The sequence below is a fragment of the Hyla sarda genome, chromosome 1 (genome assembly GCF_029499605.1).
Source record: "Hyla sarda isolate aHylSar1 chromosome 1, aHylSar1.hap1, whole genome shotgun sequence".
Classification (NCBI taxonomy): Eukaryota; Metazoa; Chordata; class Amphibia; order Anura; family Hylidae; genus Hyla; species Hyla sarda.
In genome coordinates, this window is record NC_079189.1 from 580870967 (window position 1) to 580889533 (window position 18567).

The 18567-nt window shown below is 45.8% G+C and overlaps 1 protein-coding gene across 2 annotated transcripts in view; it reads left to right on the forward strand.

Moving 5' to 3' along the window:
* The first annotated feature begins 1758 nt into the window (after positions 1 to 1758).
* MBD2 (methyl-CpG binding domain protein 2) overlaps positions 1759 to 18567 on the forward strand; it is a 62004-nt gene continuing 45195 nt past the window's right edge. The window contains exon 1 of one of the 2 annotated variants that reach the window (XM_056545033.1): positions 1759 to 2045. In XM_056545033.1, coding sequence (XP_056401008.1) covers positions 1936 to 2045 — 110 coding nt within the window. In that variant the 5' untranslated portion in view covers positions 1759 to 1935. The remainder of the gene's footprint in view (positions 2046 to 18567) is intronic. The other variant, XM_056545039.1, reaches the window with a different exon arrangement.

Genomic DNA, 18567 nt, shown 5'->3' on the forward strand with positions numbered 1-18567 from the left:
ATCACATGTTGAAATTATCGTATGTCGGGGCCATCGTAGGTCGGGGGGTCACTGTATTATCACCAAAAAAGATCACAAACACAAATCATATACATAATAGGTATTGCCACGTACGTAATGACGTGTACTATAAAACTATAATGTAAATTATTCCACACGGTGAACGCCGAAAAAAAAAAACAACAACAAAAAAGCACAAAATTCGCCAATTTTGGTACAAATAGCGGAATAAAAAAGATCAAAAGGTAGCACATATTGCAAAAATGAAAAGTACAGCTCATCCCACAAAAAATAAGCCCTTAGGCTAGGATTCCACTTGTTTTTTTTTTTCTGGCAGTTTTTGGATTTCTGTCACTGCAGTTTTTGAGCCAAAGTTAGGCTGGGTCCACACTACGTTTTGTCCCATACGGGAGCGCATACGGCAGGAGGGAGCTAAAACCTCGCGCTCCCGTATGTAACCGTATGCGCTCCCGTATGTCATTCATTTCAATGAGCCGACCGGAGTGAAACGTTCGGTCCGGTCGGCTCATTTTTGCGCCGTATGCGCTTTTACAACCGGACCTAAAACCGTGGTCAACCACGGTTTTAGGTCCGGTTGTAAAAGCGCATACGGCGCAAAAATGAGCCGACCGGACCAAACGTTTCACTCCGGTCGGCTCATTGAAATGAATGACATACGGGAGCGCATACGGTCACATACGGGAGCGCGAGCTTTTAGCTCCCTCCTGCCGTATGCGCTCCCGTATGGGACAAAACGTAGTGTGGACCCAGCCTTAGAAGTGGATCCATGAGGGAGGAGAAGTGTAAGTCTTTCCTTTATATGTCCTATTCCTTTTGAATACATTTCTGGCTTTGGCTTAAAAACTGCAGTGGCAGATATCCAAAAACTGCCAGAAAAAAACCCCAAGTGGAATCCTAGCCTTACTCAATGGCGTCAGACAAAAAATAAAAAAAGCTACGGCTGTAGGATAATGAATGGCAGAAAAATAATTTTGTTCAAAAAAGGAAAAAGAACATAGAAAGCTATATAAAATGGGTATTGCCATAATCGTACTGACCCACAGAATAAAGATAACATCACTTTTACCGCACAGTAAACACCATAAAAAAAAACTTTTTAAACGCCAGAAATTTACCAGTTTTTCACAATATTTTGGCGTTTTTCACAAAAAATTCTGCATGTGTCAACAAAAATGCACCACTTATATAAAGTACAATATGTCACAAAAAAAAACTATCTCAGAATCGCTCTGCTCAGAAAAAGCGTTCTAAAGTTATTAGATCATTTAAAGAGACACACGTCAAATTAAAAACAAAAAAAGAGCCTGGTCATAGAGGTAAAGAATGGGTCCGTCCTTAAGGGGTTACATTTTTTTATTTATTTTTTATTTTATTTTTTATTTTATTTTAATTATAGATGACGTGGAAGCAGCGCGTGACTAATTCGCCTACTTGGCAACGATGCTTAGCAGGGAAGGGGTTAACCCTGAAGGTCCCTGCCCATTCCTCTCACCATGCCTTATTTATTGCATCAGCGGAAGAACACCGAATCATTTTGAAACTCACATAAAAAAAAATAAAAAATTCGCTCCCAAGAGTTCACTGCTGAGACTCATGGGAGTTTTTGATAATTCAAGTGAAAAAAAAAAAAAAAAGAAAAAGACGTAGAGGCTTTTGAAGGGTCTTAACACGTGACATAAGCCGCGGACTACTTTGTGTCACTTTGACAAGGAAAGGGTTAAGCGAGAGCTTGTCACCGTCAGGCTCACTGGGCCGGTTACCTGGTGTGGCGTATCCTTCCGCCGGTGACGTGCCGGGGCTAGTTTGCGGAAGAGAATTGCGTTGCTAGGGGGCGCTGTTACTACTAGACAGCTGAGTGCGAGGCTGGGGACAGTGCGGAGCCGCCGGGCTATGGTGTAGGACACAAGCCGGTCCATGGAGAAGCGGAGGATGGACTGTCCGGCTCTGCCTCCGGGCTGGAAGAAGGAGGAGGTCATCAGAAAGTCCGGGCTCAGTGCGGGCAAGAGCGATGTCTACTACTTCAGGTACCGGGGCTGGCATGACAGGCTGGGGGGCACTGGAGGGTGACTAGTGTGGCACCAGGTCATGTGACACTTTTTCGCACTTTTTTTCTCTCTTTGGGAGTCATGTGACCCTGCACCACGTTACAGCGATACGAGTCGATAAGTTGTACCCTTCTGTCATCTATGGGAGTCAACGGGCGGAGTCCTGACGGTTTGCGCCAAATTTGTCACCTTAATTACGTTACGTTATTTTTTAATAAATAAAAACATATATAACAAAACATGCTAAGGCTGCGTTCACACCTGTGTCACATATATATATATATATATATATATATATATATAAATTATAAATACCGTTTTTACCATTTTCTGGCGTATAAGACGACCCCCAACTTTTATAGTTAAAAATATAGAGTTTGGGATATACTCTACCCCTCCTACCGTGATGTACGGTACCTTACCAGTGATTGGCTGGTTGTTGTATTCAAAGCCTGCTTGGATTGGTCAGCTCTCCCTGCTTCCGAATGCTGGGACAGTGGAGTACACCTTTAAAGGGGTACTACCGTGCTGACAACTTATCCCCTATCTAAAGGATACGGGATAAGTTGCCTGATTGCACGGGGTCCCGCCGCTGGGGACCCCAGTGATCTCGCACGCAGCCCCCCGCTCTCATCAGGCCCCGGAGCGAACATCCGCTCCGGGTCTGATGACGGGGCCAGTGATTGTGACGTCACAGCTCCGCCCCCGTGTGATGTCACGCTCTGCCCCCTTAATGCAAGTCTATGGCAGGGTCGAGACTTACATTGAGGGGGCGGAGCTGTGACGTCACAATACTCTGGCCCCGTGATCGGCAGTCATCAGACCCGGGCGATGTTCGCTCCGGGGCCTAATGAGAGTGGGGTGGTGCGTTCGAGATCTCGGGGGTCCCCAGCGGCGGGATCCTGCACGATCAGGCAACTTATCCCCTATCCTTTAGATAGGGGATAAGTTGTCACTATGGTAGTACCCCTTTAAGTAGGCAGCATAGTTCCCCCAAACTAGGTTGGCAGTATAGTTCCCCACATTAGGTGCAGTATAGTTCCCCACATTAGGTGCAGTATAGTTCCACCACATTAGTTTGGCAGTATAGTTCCCCACATTAGGTGCAGTATAGTTCCACCACATTAGTTTGGCAGTATAGTTCCCCACATTAGGTGTAGTATAGTTCCCCCCACATTAGGTTGGCAGTATAGTTCCACCACATTAGGTTGGCAGTATAGTTCCCCCCACATTAGGTTGGCAGTATAGTTCCCCCCACATTAGGTTGGCAGTATAGTTCCCCCACATTAGGTTGTAGTTCCCCCCACATTAGGTAGGCAGTATAGTTCCCCACATTAGGTTGGCAGTATAGTTCCCCCACATTAGGTTGGCAGTATAGTTCCCCCACATTAGGTTGGCAGTATAGTTCCCCCACATTAGGTTGGCTGTATAGTTCCCCACATTATGTTGCAGTTCCCCCACATTAGGTTGGCAGTATAGTTCCCCCACATTAGGTTGTAGTTCCCCCACATTAGGTTGGCAGTATAGTTCCCCCACATTAGGTTGTAGTTCCCCCACATTAGGTTGGCTGTATAGTTCCCCCACATTAGGTTGGCAGTATAGTTCCCCCACATTAGGTTGGCAGTATAGTTCCCCCACATTAGGTTGGCTGTATAGTTCCCCACATTATGTTGTAGTTCCCCCCACATTAGGTTGGCAGTATAGTTCCCCCACATTAGGTTGTAGTTCCCCCCACATTAGGTTGGCAGTATAGTTCCCCCACATTAGGTTGTAGTTCCCCCCACATTAGGTTGGCTGTATAGTTCCCCCCACATTAGGTAGACAGTGGCCCTCACAGACATACAACCTTCAGTCAAATACAGTGTATGGCTGGAGGCTGTATGCCTGTGTACTCCCTCACAGTGCTCCGACCACCGCTCCTCCGGTCAGGGGTCATAATCTACTGCTATGGTCTATAGGCCATAGCACTTAGGATCAGAGGAGCGGTGGTCGGACCATACGCTTCCTCCTCCTAGCTGCTCTGCTCAGCTCTGTTCTGTTGCTATGGGCGCGCGCACGGGATGTCAGTGACGTCCCTGCGTGTGTTACCTATCGGCGGCCCCTGCATTTTTAAAGTTAACGCAAGGCGTCTAATCCATACCCCTAGCGCCCTGGCCGACTGCAGCACCTGCCTTATAAGACCTATAAGATGACCCCCGACTTTTGGGAAGATTTTCCTGGCTTAAAAAGTAGTCTTATACGCTGCCGGAAAATACGGTATGTAATATATATACAGCTCCATCCCTTTCCAAAGGTTGTGTGTGGTATTACAACTTTACACGCAACCGGAGGACAGGGGTGGTGCAGTTTTTGGAAGAAATCTGCCCCGTTTTTTTTCTAATCCTGGAAATGGCTGATGGTGGGGCCAACTGCTGGGATCCCCGCCGATCACGAGAACAGATCCTTGCCTATCACAAGAACAGATCCCCGCTGATCACAAGAACAGATCCCCGCCGATCACAACCCCCCCCCCCCCCCCACCCACCTCAAAGAATGAAGCACTATTTTTGGACGCCCTATAGAAAGAGAATGGAACTGGTTGCTATGCACCATTTTGGGGAGTTGGTTTTACTCTGTTTTTGTAATCGTGTGGCCCCAGCGGTCAGACCCCCATGATCAGCTTGTTGTCCCCTAATTTTTGGGACACAGGAAATCCCCTTTAAAATCAGTGGGGACGAGTTGTTGGCATCCGGCGTACAATGGATCCGCCATTTATTTATTTATTTTTATTTATTTATTTATGTATTTATTTATTTTTATTTATTTATTTATTTTAGTTCTCCTCTAACGACAAATCAGAATAACAGGAAAGACAGAGCTGGTGTGAACCCGGCCTTATAGGCGTTTTAACTTTTCTCACCATTGTCAAGATCTCTGCTCGCCGTCAGTGAATGGAAATATTACATATGGTCACATGATCCATTATTTTTTCCCATCGGAAAATTGTGTCATTACAAAAAAAAAAGTTTACAGTAAGGGTTTATTCACACGGCGGAATATCCGCAAGCGGAATTCCGCCTCAAATTAAAGCCCATAGACTCCGCACTCCCATTCACACTTCCGAAATATCCTTTTGTGGAATTCTGTAAGCGGAATTTCAGAAGTGTGAATGGGAGTGCGGAATCCCATAGAAGTCTATGGGCTTTAATTTGAGGCAGAATTTCGCCATGTGAAGAACTGTGGTATGGATACCCATCCCATGTAAAATCTGCATGAATAAAAATGCAGTGTGAATAAGGCCTGACATGCTAATAATCTCTAATGCAGTGTTTCCCAACCAGGGTGCCTCCCGCTGTTGCAAAACTGCAACTCCCAGCATGCCCGGACAGCCTTTGATTTTTTTTTGATTTTTTATAAAAAAAATTTTTTTTTTACACCTTTAATTTGTGTGGTGGTAATGTGCGGCAAATGTATTACTTATTAACTGGTTGCGTTGTACGTGATAAATTTTGTGCCGTGACACGTTTTTTAAATTTTTTTTTTATTGACACAAAATGTTGGACATTATAAATTCATGACCACTGCAGAAAAAAAAAAAAGATTTTGACACAATCTACCCAACTTGAGAATTCATCTACTTAAAGGGGTACTCTGCTGATGTTTTGTTTACACTGATATGTTGCCGCATCTGGACGGGGGCGATCTGGAGATATCATGGGAGGGGCTGACATTTGGGTTATTTTACAGAGGGAGATTTATCAAAACCTGTCCAGAGGAAAAGTTGTCCAGTTGCCCACCATAGCAACCAATCAGATGGCTTCTTTCATTTTGCAGAGGCCTTGTTAAAAATGAAAGAAGCGATCTGATTGGTTGCTATGGGCAACTGGGCAACTTTTCCTCTGCACAGGTTTTGATAAATCTCCCCCTAAATGGTTGGGACAGACGTGCAGCAGGTGTGGTTGGTCATCTATGTACAAGGCATAGAAAATCCCTTTAAAGGGGTACTCCGGTGCGCCAGCATTCTGAACATTTTGTTCAGAATGCTCGGAGCCAGAGGCCGTGATTGTCACGCCCCGCCCCCTCCATTCATGTCTATGGGAGGGGGCGTGTCACTGACACGCCCCCTCACATAGACATGAATGGAGGGGGCGGGACATCGAGGGGCGTGGTCGTGACGTCACAACCACTGCCTCAGGTACCGGGTAAAGGGGTACTCCACTGGAAAACATTTTCTTTAGATCAGCTGGTGCCAGAAAGTTAAAGAGATTTGTAAAATACTTCTGTTTAAATTAAAAATCTTAATCCTTCCAGTACTTATCAGCGGCTGTATACTGCAGAGGAAGTTCTTTTCTTTTTGAATTTCTTTTCTGTCTGACCACAGTGCTCCCTGCTGACACCTCTGTACATGTCAGTTACTGTCCAGAGTAGGAGCAAATCCCCATAGCAAACCTCTCCTGCTCTGGACAGTTCCTAAAATGGACAGAGGTGTCAGCAGAGAGCACTGTGGTCAGACAGAAAGGAAATTAAAAAAGAAAAGAACTTCCTCAGTAGTATACAGCAGCTGATAAGTACTGGAAGGATTAAGATTTTTAAATAGAAGTAATTTACAAATCTGTTTAACTTTCTGGCACCAGTTGATGTAAAGAAAAATGTTTCCCAGTGGAGTACCCCTTTACAATTGCTGACCCTGCTAGCATATGGTGGGTATTTGACTCCGAGAGTCCTCACTGATCAGAGTCCGTACAGATGACGGGAATTAAATGGGAAATACGGCAGGTCTATTTTTATTTCCTTCGCTTAACTCCTGCAAAAAAAAAAACAAAACAACAAAAACATCCCTTTCAGCTCCATTTTTTCATCTAGAATGAGGTCCATGACAGTTCCAAAAATGGACAGCAGAGTTCAGCAGAGAGCACTGTGGTCGTGACATCAGAGAAATCCATAAAGAAAATAATTTCCTCTGTAGTATACAGCCCCTAAAAAGTACTGGAAGGATTAAGATTTTTTAATAGAAGTAATTTACAAATCTGTTTAACTTCCTGGCACCAGTTGATAAAAAAATAAAAATAAGTAAGTTTTCCATGGGAGTACCCCTTTAAGAGGATTGTATGAGATTAGAGAAAAACCTGTCTCCATTCTTTCAGAAACAGCGCCATTCTAGTACATGGCTGTGTATAGTATTGCAACTCATCCCCATTCGAGTAAATAGTGCAATACCAGATTCATCCTGTACACAAGAGTGGCGCTGTTCCTAAAAGAAAACACACACTTGGTTTATATGTCACATTTTCTACTTCTTTCTTTTTTCCGGGCTGTGGTGAACGACCCTCAGGGCAGAGACATGTCTGTCTATTAGGTATATAGGTCTTCTACCTCTGTATATAACGTCACATAGCAGCAGGTGGGTCAGTAGCCAGGACAGGTGTAACCCGCATTGATTATTGGCACAGAGGAAGAGTTAATTGTCAGGTGTGTCCCTCCACGTGTCTCTTCTGCACCCAATCTTTCTCTGCCCGTGTGACGTTGGGTCCTTGGTCCTTGGCTGCATGCTATAAAGCCAGTCAGCTGACGTCTTCTTCCAGTTTATGTCATCATGTGACTACTGGGTGTGTGTTTTATATGTAGGACGTATTAAAGGAGAACTCTACATGACGTTAGATCACTGGATGAGCTGAAGCTTTCATTGTATTACTGTCTTCGGTAGGCGCTCCGGTGTTCAGCAGCAGATGTCAGGTGACCAGTCAAGCCAATCGGCGGCCTCGATGGTCATGTTTTGTTCTCAGGAGTACATAGTGTGACCGCCGATGGTGCTGATTGGCTGCATTCAGGGCTGGTGCAAGGACTTTTGCCACCCTAGACGAAAGCTAATTTTGCTGCCCCTTGACCCTGCCCATTGGCTCTGTCCTCTGACACGCCCCACCTTACTACTGGGGTGACACACTGTAACAAACCTCCTCATGTAATCTCCTTACTACTGGGGTGACACACTGTAACAAACCCCCTCCTCATTTAATCTCCTTTCTACTGGGGTGACACACTGTAACAAACCCCCTCCTCATGTAATCTCCTTACTACTGGGGTGACACACTGTAACAAACCTCCTCCTCATGTAATCTCCTTACTACTGGGGTGACACACTGTAACAAACCCCCTCCTCATGTAATCTCCTTACTACTGGGTAACACACTGTAACAAACCCCCTCCTCATGTAATCTCCTTACTACTGGGGTGACACACTGTAACAAACATCTTCCTCATGTAATCACCTTACTACTGGGGTGACACTGTAAAAAACCTCCTCCTCATGTAATCTCCTTACTACTGGGGTGACACACTGTAACAAATCTCCTCATGTAATCTCCTTACTACTGGGGTGACACACTGTAACAAATCTCCTCATGTAATCTCCTTACTACTGGGGTGACACACTGTAACAAATCTCCTCATGTAATCTCCTTACTACTGGGGTGACACACTGTAACAAACCTCTTCCTCATGTAATCTCCTTACTACTGGGGTGACACACTGTAACAAACATCTTCCTCATGTAATCCCCTTACTACTGGGGTGACACACTGTAACAAACCTCCTCCTCATGTAATTACTTTACTACTGGGGTGACACACTGTAACAAACCTCCTCATGTAAATACTTTAGTACTGGGGTGACACGGTGGTGCTGGATGGGCGGTGCTCCCATCTAGAGGGCGCTCTAGGCGGCTGCCTATTTTGCCTATAGGTAGAAACGGCCCTGGCGGCATTGGTCACATGACATCTACTCCCCAACACTGAGGGGACACTAATGACTGTGACACAAGGGGAGAGATAATGGGGACACTGACTGAGATACGGGGGATGCTAGTAACTGTAACACAGGAGAGAGATAAGGGGGGGGGGCACTTATAACTGTGACACACAGAGGACACTAATGACAGTAACACAGTGAGTAGGGGACACTAATGACAGTGACACAGTGAGGAGGGGACACTAATGACAGTGACACAGTGAGGAGGGGACACTAATGACAGTGACACAGTGAGGAGGGGACACTAATGACAGTGACACAGTGAGGAGAGGACACTAATGACAGTGACACAGTGAGGAGGGGACACTAATGACAGTGACACAGTGAGGAGGGGACACTAATGACAGTGACACAGTGAGGAGGGGACACTAATGACAGTGACACAGTGAGGAGGGGACACTAATGACAGTGACACATGGAGAGATGAAGGGACACTAATGACAGTGACACAGTGAGGAGGGGGCACTAATGACAGTGACACAGTGAGGAGGGGACACTAATGACAGTGACACAGTGAGGAGGGGACACTAATGACAGTGACACAGTGAGGAGGGGACACTAATGACAGTGACACAGTGAGGAGGGGACACTAATGACAGTGACACATGGAGAGATGAAGGGACACTAATGACAGTGACACATGGAGAGATGAAGGGACACTAATGACAGTGACACAGTGAGGAGGGGACACTAATGACAGTGACACAGTGAGGAGGGGACACTAATGACAGTGACACAGTGAGGAGGGGACACTAATGACAGTGACACATGGAGAGATGAAGGGACACTAATGACAGTGACACATGGAGAGATGAAGGGACACTAATGACAGTGACACAGTGAGGAGGGGACACTAATGATCATTCTTTGATGCCCATAAAAAAGGATGGAAAAACGTTGTCACAGGCAGGAAAGCTCTTTTAAAGATCTATCCCATTGTTTCCCAATCAGGGTGCCTCCAGCTGTTGCAAAACTACAACTCCCAGCACGCCCGGAGAGCCAACGGCTGTCCGGGCGTGCTGGGAGTTGTAGTTTTGCAACAGCTGGAGGCACCCTGGTTTGGAAACCCTGATTTATGGTATTTTCCCTGATTCTGTGGGTGGTGCCGCCTGGTCTTGTCTTCTATAGGAGTCATGTGACGTGTTTGGAGGCGACACATCTGCTATTAGGTGAAGACAGCGGAGACCTAATCCCCCAGTCATTGGAGCAATAAGGAGCGTTCATTGCAACATGTGGACGGATGATGACATTGTAGAATCTCAGGCCATTTTATTTGCAGGTGAAGATTATTCAGTAAAACGCTTCTTTTTAGACATTTGTCACAACCTAAACAGGAGAGCTTGGACAAGGGGAAAGGACTCACGTAGCAGACAGATGTGCACATTGCAAATGGCCTAAAAGTTAGCGGTGCGTGTGTTAATATAGATACAGTTATATACACATCGGGGGAGATTCATCAAAACCTGTGCAGTGGAAAAGTTGCTGAGTTGCCCATAGCAACCAATCAGATTCCATCTTTCATTTTTCAGAAATGAAAGTAGCGATCTGATTGGTTGCTATGAGCAACTCAGCAACTTTTCCTCTGGACAGGTTTTGATGAATCTCCTCCCATCCTGAATGGTCACTTTTAGAGATGAGCGAACTTACAGTAAATTCGATTCGTCACGAACTTCTCGGCTCGGCAGTTGATGACTTTCCCTGCATAAATTAGTTCAGCCTTCAGGTGCTCCCGTGGGCTGGAAAAGGTGGATACAGTCCTAGGAGACTCTTTCCTAGGACTGTATCCACCTTTTCCAGCCCACCGGAGCACCGGAAAGCTGAACTAATTTATGCAGGAAAAGTCATCAACTGCCGAGCCGAGAAGTTCGTGACGAATCGAATTTACTGTAAGTTCGCTCATCTCTAGTCACTTTATTACAGTCCACTATCTCGTGCCATGTTGGACCTCCTTTGGCCTCTAGAACCACAGCAATTTATTGTGGTGTAGATTCCACTAGGGGATGAAATCCATTAGTTCCCGCGGACCGGATCGCTTCCCGCAGTTACTGCACATTACGTGGAGGTACCTTATGTGCTCGGTGTCCATTCTACCTCTTCCAAGAGATGCCTATAAAATTAAAAGGGTACTTCGCCCCTAGACATATTATCCCCTACCCAAGCAGCGGGACCCCCGCGATCTCCCTGCTGCACCCGGTGTTCGTCTAGAGGGTCGGGTGCAGTGCCGGAGGCTCGTGACGTCACGGCCACGTCCCCTCAATGCAAGTCTATGGGAGGGGGCGTGACTGATGTCACGCCCCCTTCCATAGACTTGAATTGAAGGGGCGTGACCGTGACGTCATGAGCCTCTGCCCCACATCGCCAGTCATCCGGCTCGGATCGAAGTTCGCTCCATGCATCGGATGTCTGGGGGTGCCGCAGCAAAGATCGCGGGGGTCCCCAGTGGATACCCCTTTAGGGTACATTCCCACATGGCGTATTTGCTGCTGCGTATTTTATTTTCTCTGTTGAAGTCAATGGGTAGGAAAATACGCTGTGTGGGAACGTACCCTTAAGATGTGTGGGACTGTGAAGGCCGGGGAAGCAGGGAAACTTGTCGTCATGTTCCTGGAACCAAACCATGACTATACAACCCTTGTGAAGAGTTCATTGTCCCGCTGACATAGGGGAAACAGCTGCCATGAAGGGATGAACTTGGTCAGCCACAACATCTAGATAAACCCTAAACCCAATCATCCATCTACAGGTTATAGAAGAGCCAGGGTGCGCCAAATAAATATTCTCCACTCCATTGGGGAGATTTGTCAAAACCTGTGCCAGAGGAAAAGGAAAGCAGTTGCCCATAAGAACCAATCATATCGCTCATTTTAGTGCCTCTAAAAATAAAAGAGTTGGATTGGTTGTTATGGGCAACTGCTTCACTTTTGCTCTGCACAGGTTTTGACAAATCTTTCCCATGATGCCTACTCCACCAACCTCACCTGACAAGAAGGGTTCGTAGATTCTTGCTGCTTATGCCAAACTCTGTTACTTCTCATCAGCTACGTACCACAAAGATCTGGATATATTTCACCAGACAATGTTTCTCCAGAGATCTAGTTCCATCTGACCAATGGTTCTCCACAGAAATCTGAACCCACCTGACCAGGCCATGTTTATCCACAGAGATCTGGATCCATCGGAATGGACCATGGTTCTCTACAGAGATCTGGATCCACCTGACCAGGCCATGGTTCTCCACAGAAATCTGGATCCATCTGACCAGGCCATGTTTACCTACAGAGATCTGGATCCACCATGACCAGGCCATGGTTCTCCACAGAGATCTAGATCTATCTGACCAGGCCATGGTTCTCCACAGAGATCTAGATCCATCTGACCAGGCCATGTTTCTCCACAGAGATCCGGATCCATCTGACCAGGCCATGTTTCTCCATAGAGATCTGGATCCATCTGACCAGGCCATGTTTCTCCACAGAGATCTGGATCCATCTGACCAGGCCATGTTTCTCCACAGAGATCTGGATCCATCTGACCAGGCAATGTTTCTCCATAGAGATCCGGATCCATCTGACCAGGCCATGTTTCTCCATAGAGATCCGGATCCATCTGACCAGGCCATGTTTCTCCATAGAGATCCGGATCCATCTGACCAGGCCATGTTTACCTACAGAGATCTGGATCCATCTGACCAGGCCATGTTTCTCCATAGAGATCCAGATCCATCTGACCAGGCCATGTTTCTCCACAGATCTGGATCCATCTGACCAGTCCATGTTTCTCCATAGAGATCCGGATCCATCTGACCAGGCCATGTTTCTCCATAGAGATCTGGATCCATCTGACCAGTCCATGTTTCTCCATAGAGATCCGGATCCATCTGACCAGGTCATGTTTCTCCATAGAGATCCAGATCCATCTGACCAGTCCATGTTTCTCCATAGAGATCCGGATCTATCTGACCAGGCCATGTTTCTCCATAGAAATCCGGATCCATCTGACCAGGCCATGTTTCTCCATAGAGATCCAGATCCATCTGACCAAGCCATGTTTCTCCACAGATCTGGATCCATCTGACCAGGCCATGTTTCTCCATAGAGATTTGGATCCATCTGACTAGGCCATCTTTCTCCATAGAGATCCGGATCCATCTGACCAGGCCATGTTTCTCCACATATTTGGATCCATCTGACCGGGCCATGTTTTTCCACAATTTTTCACAATTTGTGGCCACTGGATTCTCACCTTTCGGTTTTCCTTCCCTCATCTGCATTAGGGAACGATGAATCGCTTCTTCTAACACGTAAGTCAGACACCAGCATTGTATTGGGCTGCATTATCCCTGACTGTGGTCCACCCGGTCATCAGAACCATTCCTGACATCCTCCCCTTACCACGATGTGTTGTTACACAGGATCCCCTTATGTCTGGATGTTTTTCTAGGATCACACTATCCTTGGTTGGTAGGTTGTGAAATCCTGGCAGCGCTTAGACCAGGCCTTACCCCTATTTACTCATTGGATTTTCCCAACTAATGTGGATTCCCAATTGATTAGTGGATTGTAGGCTGTGCTGCGGGGTCATGGGTCTAATGTCCATACTGGGAAGATCCCACTATGAAAGGGAATTTTTTTTTTTTTTTCAACTTAACCCCCCCCCCCCCCCTAAGGATTTATAAATCGCTTCCTCTTCTGGTTTCATCCATTGTATGCCCCATTGTATACACATGTATTGTGTGTAATGTGCTGATATCTGCTGTACTGTTGTGCTGAAGGCTTCGGCCAGTGTTTCCCAACCAGGGTGCCTCCAGCTGTTGCAAAACTTCAAATCCCAGCATGCCCGGACAGCCTTCGGCTGTCCGGGCATGCTGGGAGTTGCAGTTTTGTAACAGCTGGAGGCACCCTGTTGTGTTATATAGGCCTGTTTATAAAAGTGTATTGGTAAATGTATGGGCTTGTTACAGATGCAATCCTGATGACATTATGATGCAATTTCAGTCTCCCTGTGCAGAAGCCGAACAATTGAGATATAGTCGCGATGCTATCAAAATCCTTAGAGACCTGCTGTTTTGCGCAGTTTCTATTGATTAATGGTCGCAGGGTTTTGTTTACCCCCAAAATCATGTTTGTTAAAGAAACAGTTTTTGTTTTTTAACCCATATCATGCATGCTCACCGTCACTAGTCATACAGCGCGTTGATGCATCCATGTGTTTCATTACTGCCACTGGGTCATGTGATCAACAGTCTAACCCACAGAAAATCAGTGTCAGAGGAAGTGGTCAGTCCTGGGTCAGCTGACTTCCTGTAAACTACGGAATGATTTCATCACCTAGATTAGATCCCTCCCCTACAGCTCTATCTGTATACTGCTGCTATCCTTATGGAATCAGGACACATAGTAGTTATTCATCTCCCCTCCAGCTCTGTCTGTATACAGCTGCTGGTATTTCTATGGGATCAGTGTGTGTGTGTGTGTGTGTGTGTGTATGTGTGTATATATATATATATATATATATATATATATATATATATATATATATATTAGTTATACACCTCTTCTCCAGCTCTATCTGTATACTACTACTGCTATCTCCATGGGATCATGATAAATTGTAGTTTTACACCTCCCCCCAGCTCTATCTGTATACTGCTGCTTCTATTGTTATGGAATCAGGACATATAGTAGGTATACATCTTCTTTCCTGCAGCTCTGTCTGAATACAGCTGCTGGTATTTCTATGGAATCAGTATATATAGTAGTTATACACCTCTTCTCTAGCTCTATCTGTATACTGTTGCTATCTCCATGGGATCATGATCAACAGTCTGACCCATAGAAAATCAGTGTTTAATTTGTCAGAGGAAGTGGTCAGTCCTGGGTCAGCTTGCTTCCTGTGAACTACAGAATGATTTCATCACCTAGATTAGATCCCTCCCCTCCAGCTCTATCTGTATACTGCTGCTATCCTTATGGAATCAAGACATATAGTAGTTATACACCTCCCCCCAGCTCTATCTGTATACTGCTGCTATCTCTATGGGATAAGGATATATAGTAGTTATACATCTCCCCTCCAGCTCTATCTGTATACTGCTGCTATCTCTATGGGATCAGAATATATATAGTAGTTATACACCTCTTCCCCAGCTCTATCTGTATACTGCTGCTATCTCTATGGGATCAGAATATATAGTAGTTATACACCTCTTCCCCAGCTCTATCTGTATACTGCTATTTCTATCTGTATACTCGTTGATTGAGCATTGCTGTATGACCTATCCACATTAAAGCACCCGCAACTTACCAGAAGTGCCTCCGTATCTTCTTTATCCTATCTGTATACTGCTGCTATCTCTAGGAGATCAGGATATGTAGTAGTTATACACCTACCCTGAGGCTGTGTCCCCCCCCCCCCCCCACACACACACACACACACACACACACACACACACACACACACACTTTTTTTTTTACTTTTGCAAAAAAATTCTGTTTTTGCTGTGGTTTTGCCAAATATTCCATTTATACGTTTTTTTTTTTTCGTGGAAAATTATTAATTCTCCTTGACTAGGGCTTCTAATCATTGCCCATTGCTGCATGTTGTAGATATATGTCACCACTTTTGAGCAGATGGAATCTTGATGCTGAGACCCCCACCGATCACAAGACCTAGCCGAGAGAAGTGCGCACTAGGTTTGTTCACACTTTGCTCTGTCTTCTATAAAAACTGTATGGGATCTTCCCCATTCTGTGGGCATGACAGCAGACCTCGCAACACCAAAGTCCCCCCCCCCCCCCTTCTAGCAGTCAGTGAGGGTCAGTCCCCCAGTGATCAAAACTTTTGACCTATCTCTGACATGTTAAAGGGGTACTCCAGTGGAATTTTTTTTTTAAATAAACAGAAAGTGAAACAGATTTGTAAATTACTTCTATTTAAATATCTTAATCCTCCCAGTACTTATCAGCTGCCGTATGCTTCACAGGAAGTTCTTTTCTTTTTGAATTTCCCTTCTGTCTGACCACAGTGCCCTCTGCTGACACCTCTGTCCATGTCAGGAACTGTCCAGAGCAGGAGAGGTTTGCTTTGGGGATTTGCTCCTGCTTTGGACAGTTCCTGACATGGTGATCAGCAGAGAGCACTGTGGACAGACAGAAAATAAATTCAAAAAGAAAATAACTTCCTGTGGAGCATACAGCAACTGATAAGTACTAGAAGGGTTAAGATTTTTAAATAGAAGTAATTTACAAATCTGTTTAACTTTCTGGCACCAGTTGATTTAAAAAAAAAAAAAAAAAAAACTGGAGTACCCCTTTAAATGTGTTTGAATCGTCTGCGAGGCCGCACCCTTATACCGTCAGGATGTCTTCAAGACAGGAAATTGCAATACAGAAGACGGCCAAAATAATGACAATGTGTCTGCGTAACGCTAGTGTGAAACTGGCCCAAGAGCAGTGTTTCCCAACCAGGGGGCCTCCAGCTGTTGCAAAACTACAACTCCCAGCATGCCCGGACAGCCTTCGGCTGTCCGGGCATGCTGGGAGTTGTAGTTTTGCAACAGCTGGAGGCTCCCTTGTTGGGAAACAATGCCCTAGAGTAAGGTCAGTGTTAATAAGTCTACAGAGTATTGCAAATGGTGATCCCGCCCTGTATATCCACTATGGGATCTATCACTTCGCTCTCCCAGCCTGGATTGTCTCCAAAATACAATCCAGGAGATGGGTTGTGTTGTAGTACTGAGTGATCCAGACTTTGCTAATTTATTGGTGTGTACGCCTCATTAACCCCTTGGTATCTTTTGCATTCATTGACAGCTCCAGAGACCTGCTGTAATGTAAGGCATAGTGATGACATGAGCACAATAGCAATACCCGCGCCATTACCGAAATGGACAAGATTGCATTGCAGTACTGCAGCATTTTCACTGGCATTACACACTACCAATGAAACGGCAATGTGTGAACATGTCCTTGGATGTCATGATAAGTAATGACAGTGCTAAAGAAGGCACCCAGGACCAAGAAAGCCCCCCCCACCATAGGTCCAAGCCCCCCGCATCTCGGTTAGTTCTTTGCTTTGGGAGTAAACACTTGACAGCAAGCAGAGATTTTTGCAAATGGTGATCGTTAAAGGAGTTGTCCAGAATTAGAATAACAGAGCTGATTCCTAAGAAAACAGCTCCACCCCTGTCCTAAGGTTGTGTGTGATATTGCAGCTCCATTCCATTAAAGGGGTATTCCACTGGCCAGCAATCGGAACTAAATGTTCCGAACGCTTTTTTCACAGTACGGGGGTCGGCCACGCCCCTCGTGATGTTACTAACACGCCCCCTCAATGCAAGTCTATTGGAGGGGGCGTGACTGATGTCACGCCCCCTCCCATATACTTGCATTGTGGGGGCGTGGCCATGACATCACAAGGGGCGTGGCCGACCCAACAGCGCGAAAACAGCGTTCGGAACATTTAGTTCCGAACGCTGGCCAGTGGAGTACCCCCTTAATGCTGTGGTCTATCTCCCCCTACTTCTACGGATACCAACCCTCTCATGATAATGGATGTACATGTATATAATTTCCCCCCCCCCCCTCAATCAGGTAGAAGCCCCCAGTAGTTAAGTAGAGAATTCCCCTTCCTCTATTAGGTAGAAGCCCCCAGTAGTTAGGTAGGGAATTCCCCCCCCCCCCCCCCCCAATTAGGAAGAAGCCCACAGTAGGTAAGTAGGGAAGCTCCCATTAGGTAGGTAGGGAATTTCCCTATTAGGTAGAAGCCCCTTGTAGGTAGGTAGTCGGGTACGTAGGGAACATCTTTTTAGGTAGGTGCCCCATTAGTTTCCCCCAATATGTCCCAAATGTACTTGAGCAGAAGCAGTTTTGTCTCCGTTTCACATATATACGATTTCTACACTTAAAAAACACTATGGGGGAGATTTATCACAACCTGTGCAAAGGAAAAGTTGCCCAGTTGCCCATAGCAACCAATCAGATCGCTCCTTTCATTTTGCAGAGGCCTTGTTAAAAATGAAAGAAACGATCTGATTGGTTGCTATGGGCAACTGGGCAACTTTTCCTCTGGGCATGTTTTGATAAATCTCCCCCTAAGTGAGTTAGAGGGGGACATGCTTGGTATATACTCCCTTATACTGGTGCTTCTCTATGTCCATCCTGTTTCCCAACTAGGGTGCCTCCAGCTTTTTCAATACTACAACCCCCAGCATGGGAAAGCTGGTAGTTGTAGTTTCGCAACAGCTGGAGCTACCCTTATTGGGAAACACTGATCTAGTCTCTCTTAAGGTCTTGTTTTTCCACATTGGGACACTCTTTATCGGTGTCTGGCCAGTAAGGGGTTAACGGCCGAGCAGGAGGAACTCTTGCACCATATATATATGACGGGTGTCACGCTGTGGGCGATTACTTCCGGGGGCTGATTCATCGCTTCCTCCAGTGTCCTCTGAGGGATTTGTGGCTCTCGCTTCCAGTAAAGGGACTGGAGATCTGTCACACGTCACATCTGAAGTGTTTATTTCTCCTTTTTTTCTCATCGCATTGCGGTCCCACACTTTAGTTTTTGATTTGGTCGGTGCGCTTTGAAGAGCCGCTGCAACAGTGAGGCCAAATACTAAGGAAATAAAATGTGGTCAGGTCTTACAGTACAAGGGCTCCTACACATACATGAGAGCCGCACAATGTATCTCCTGACTCCTCCAAACACATGCACAGTCAGT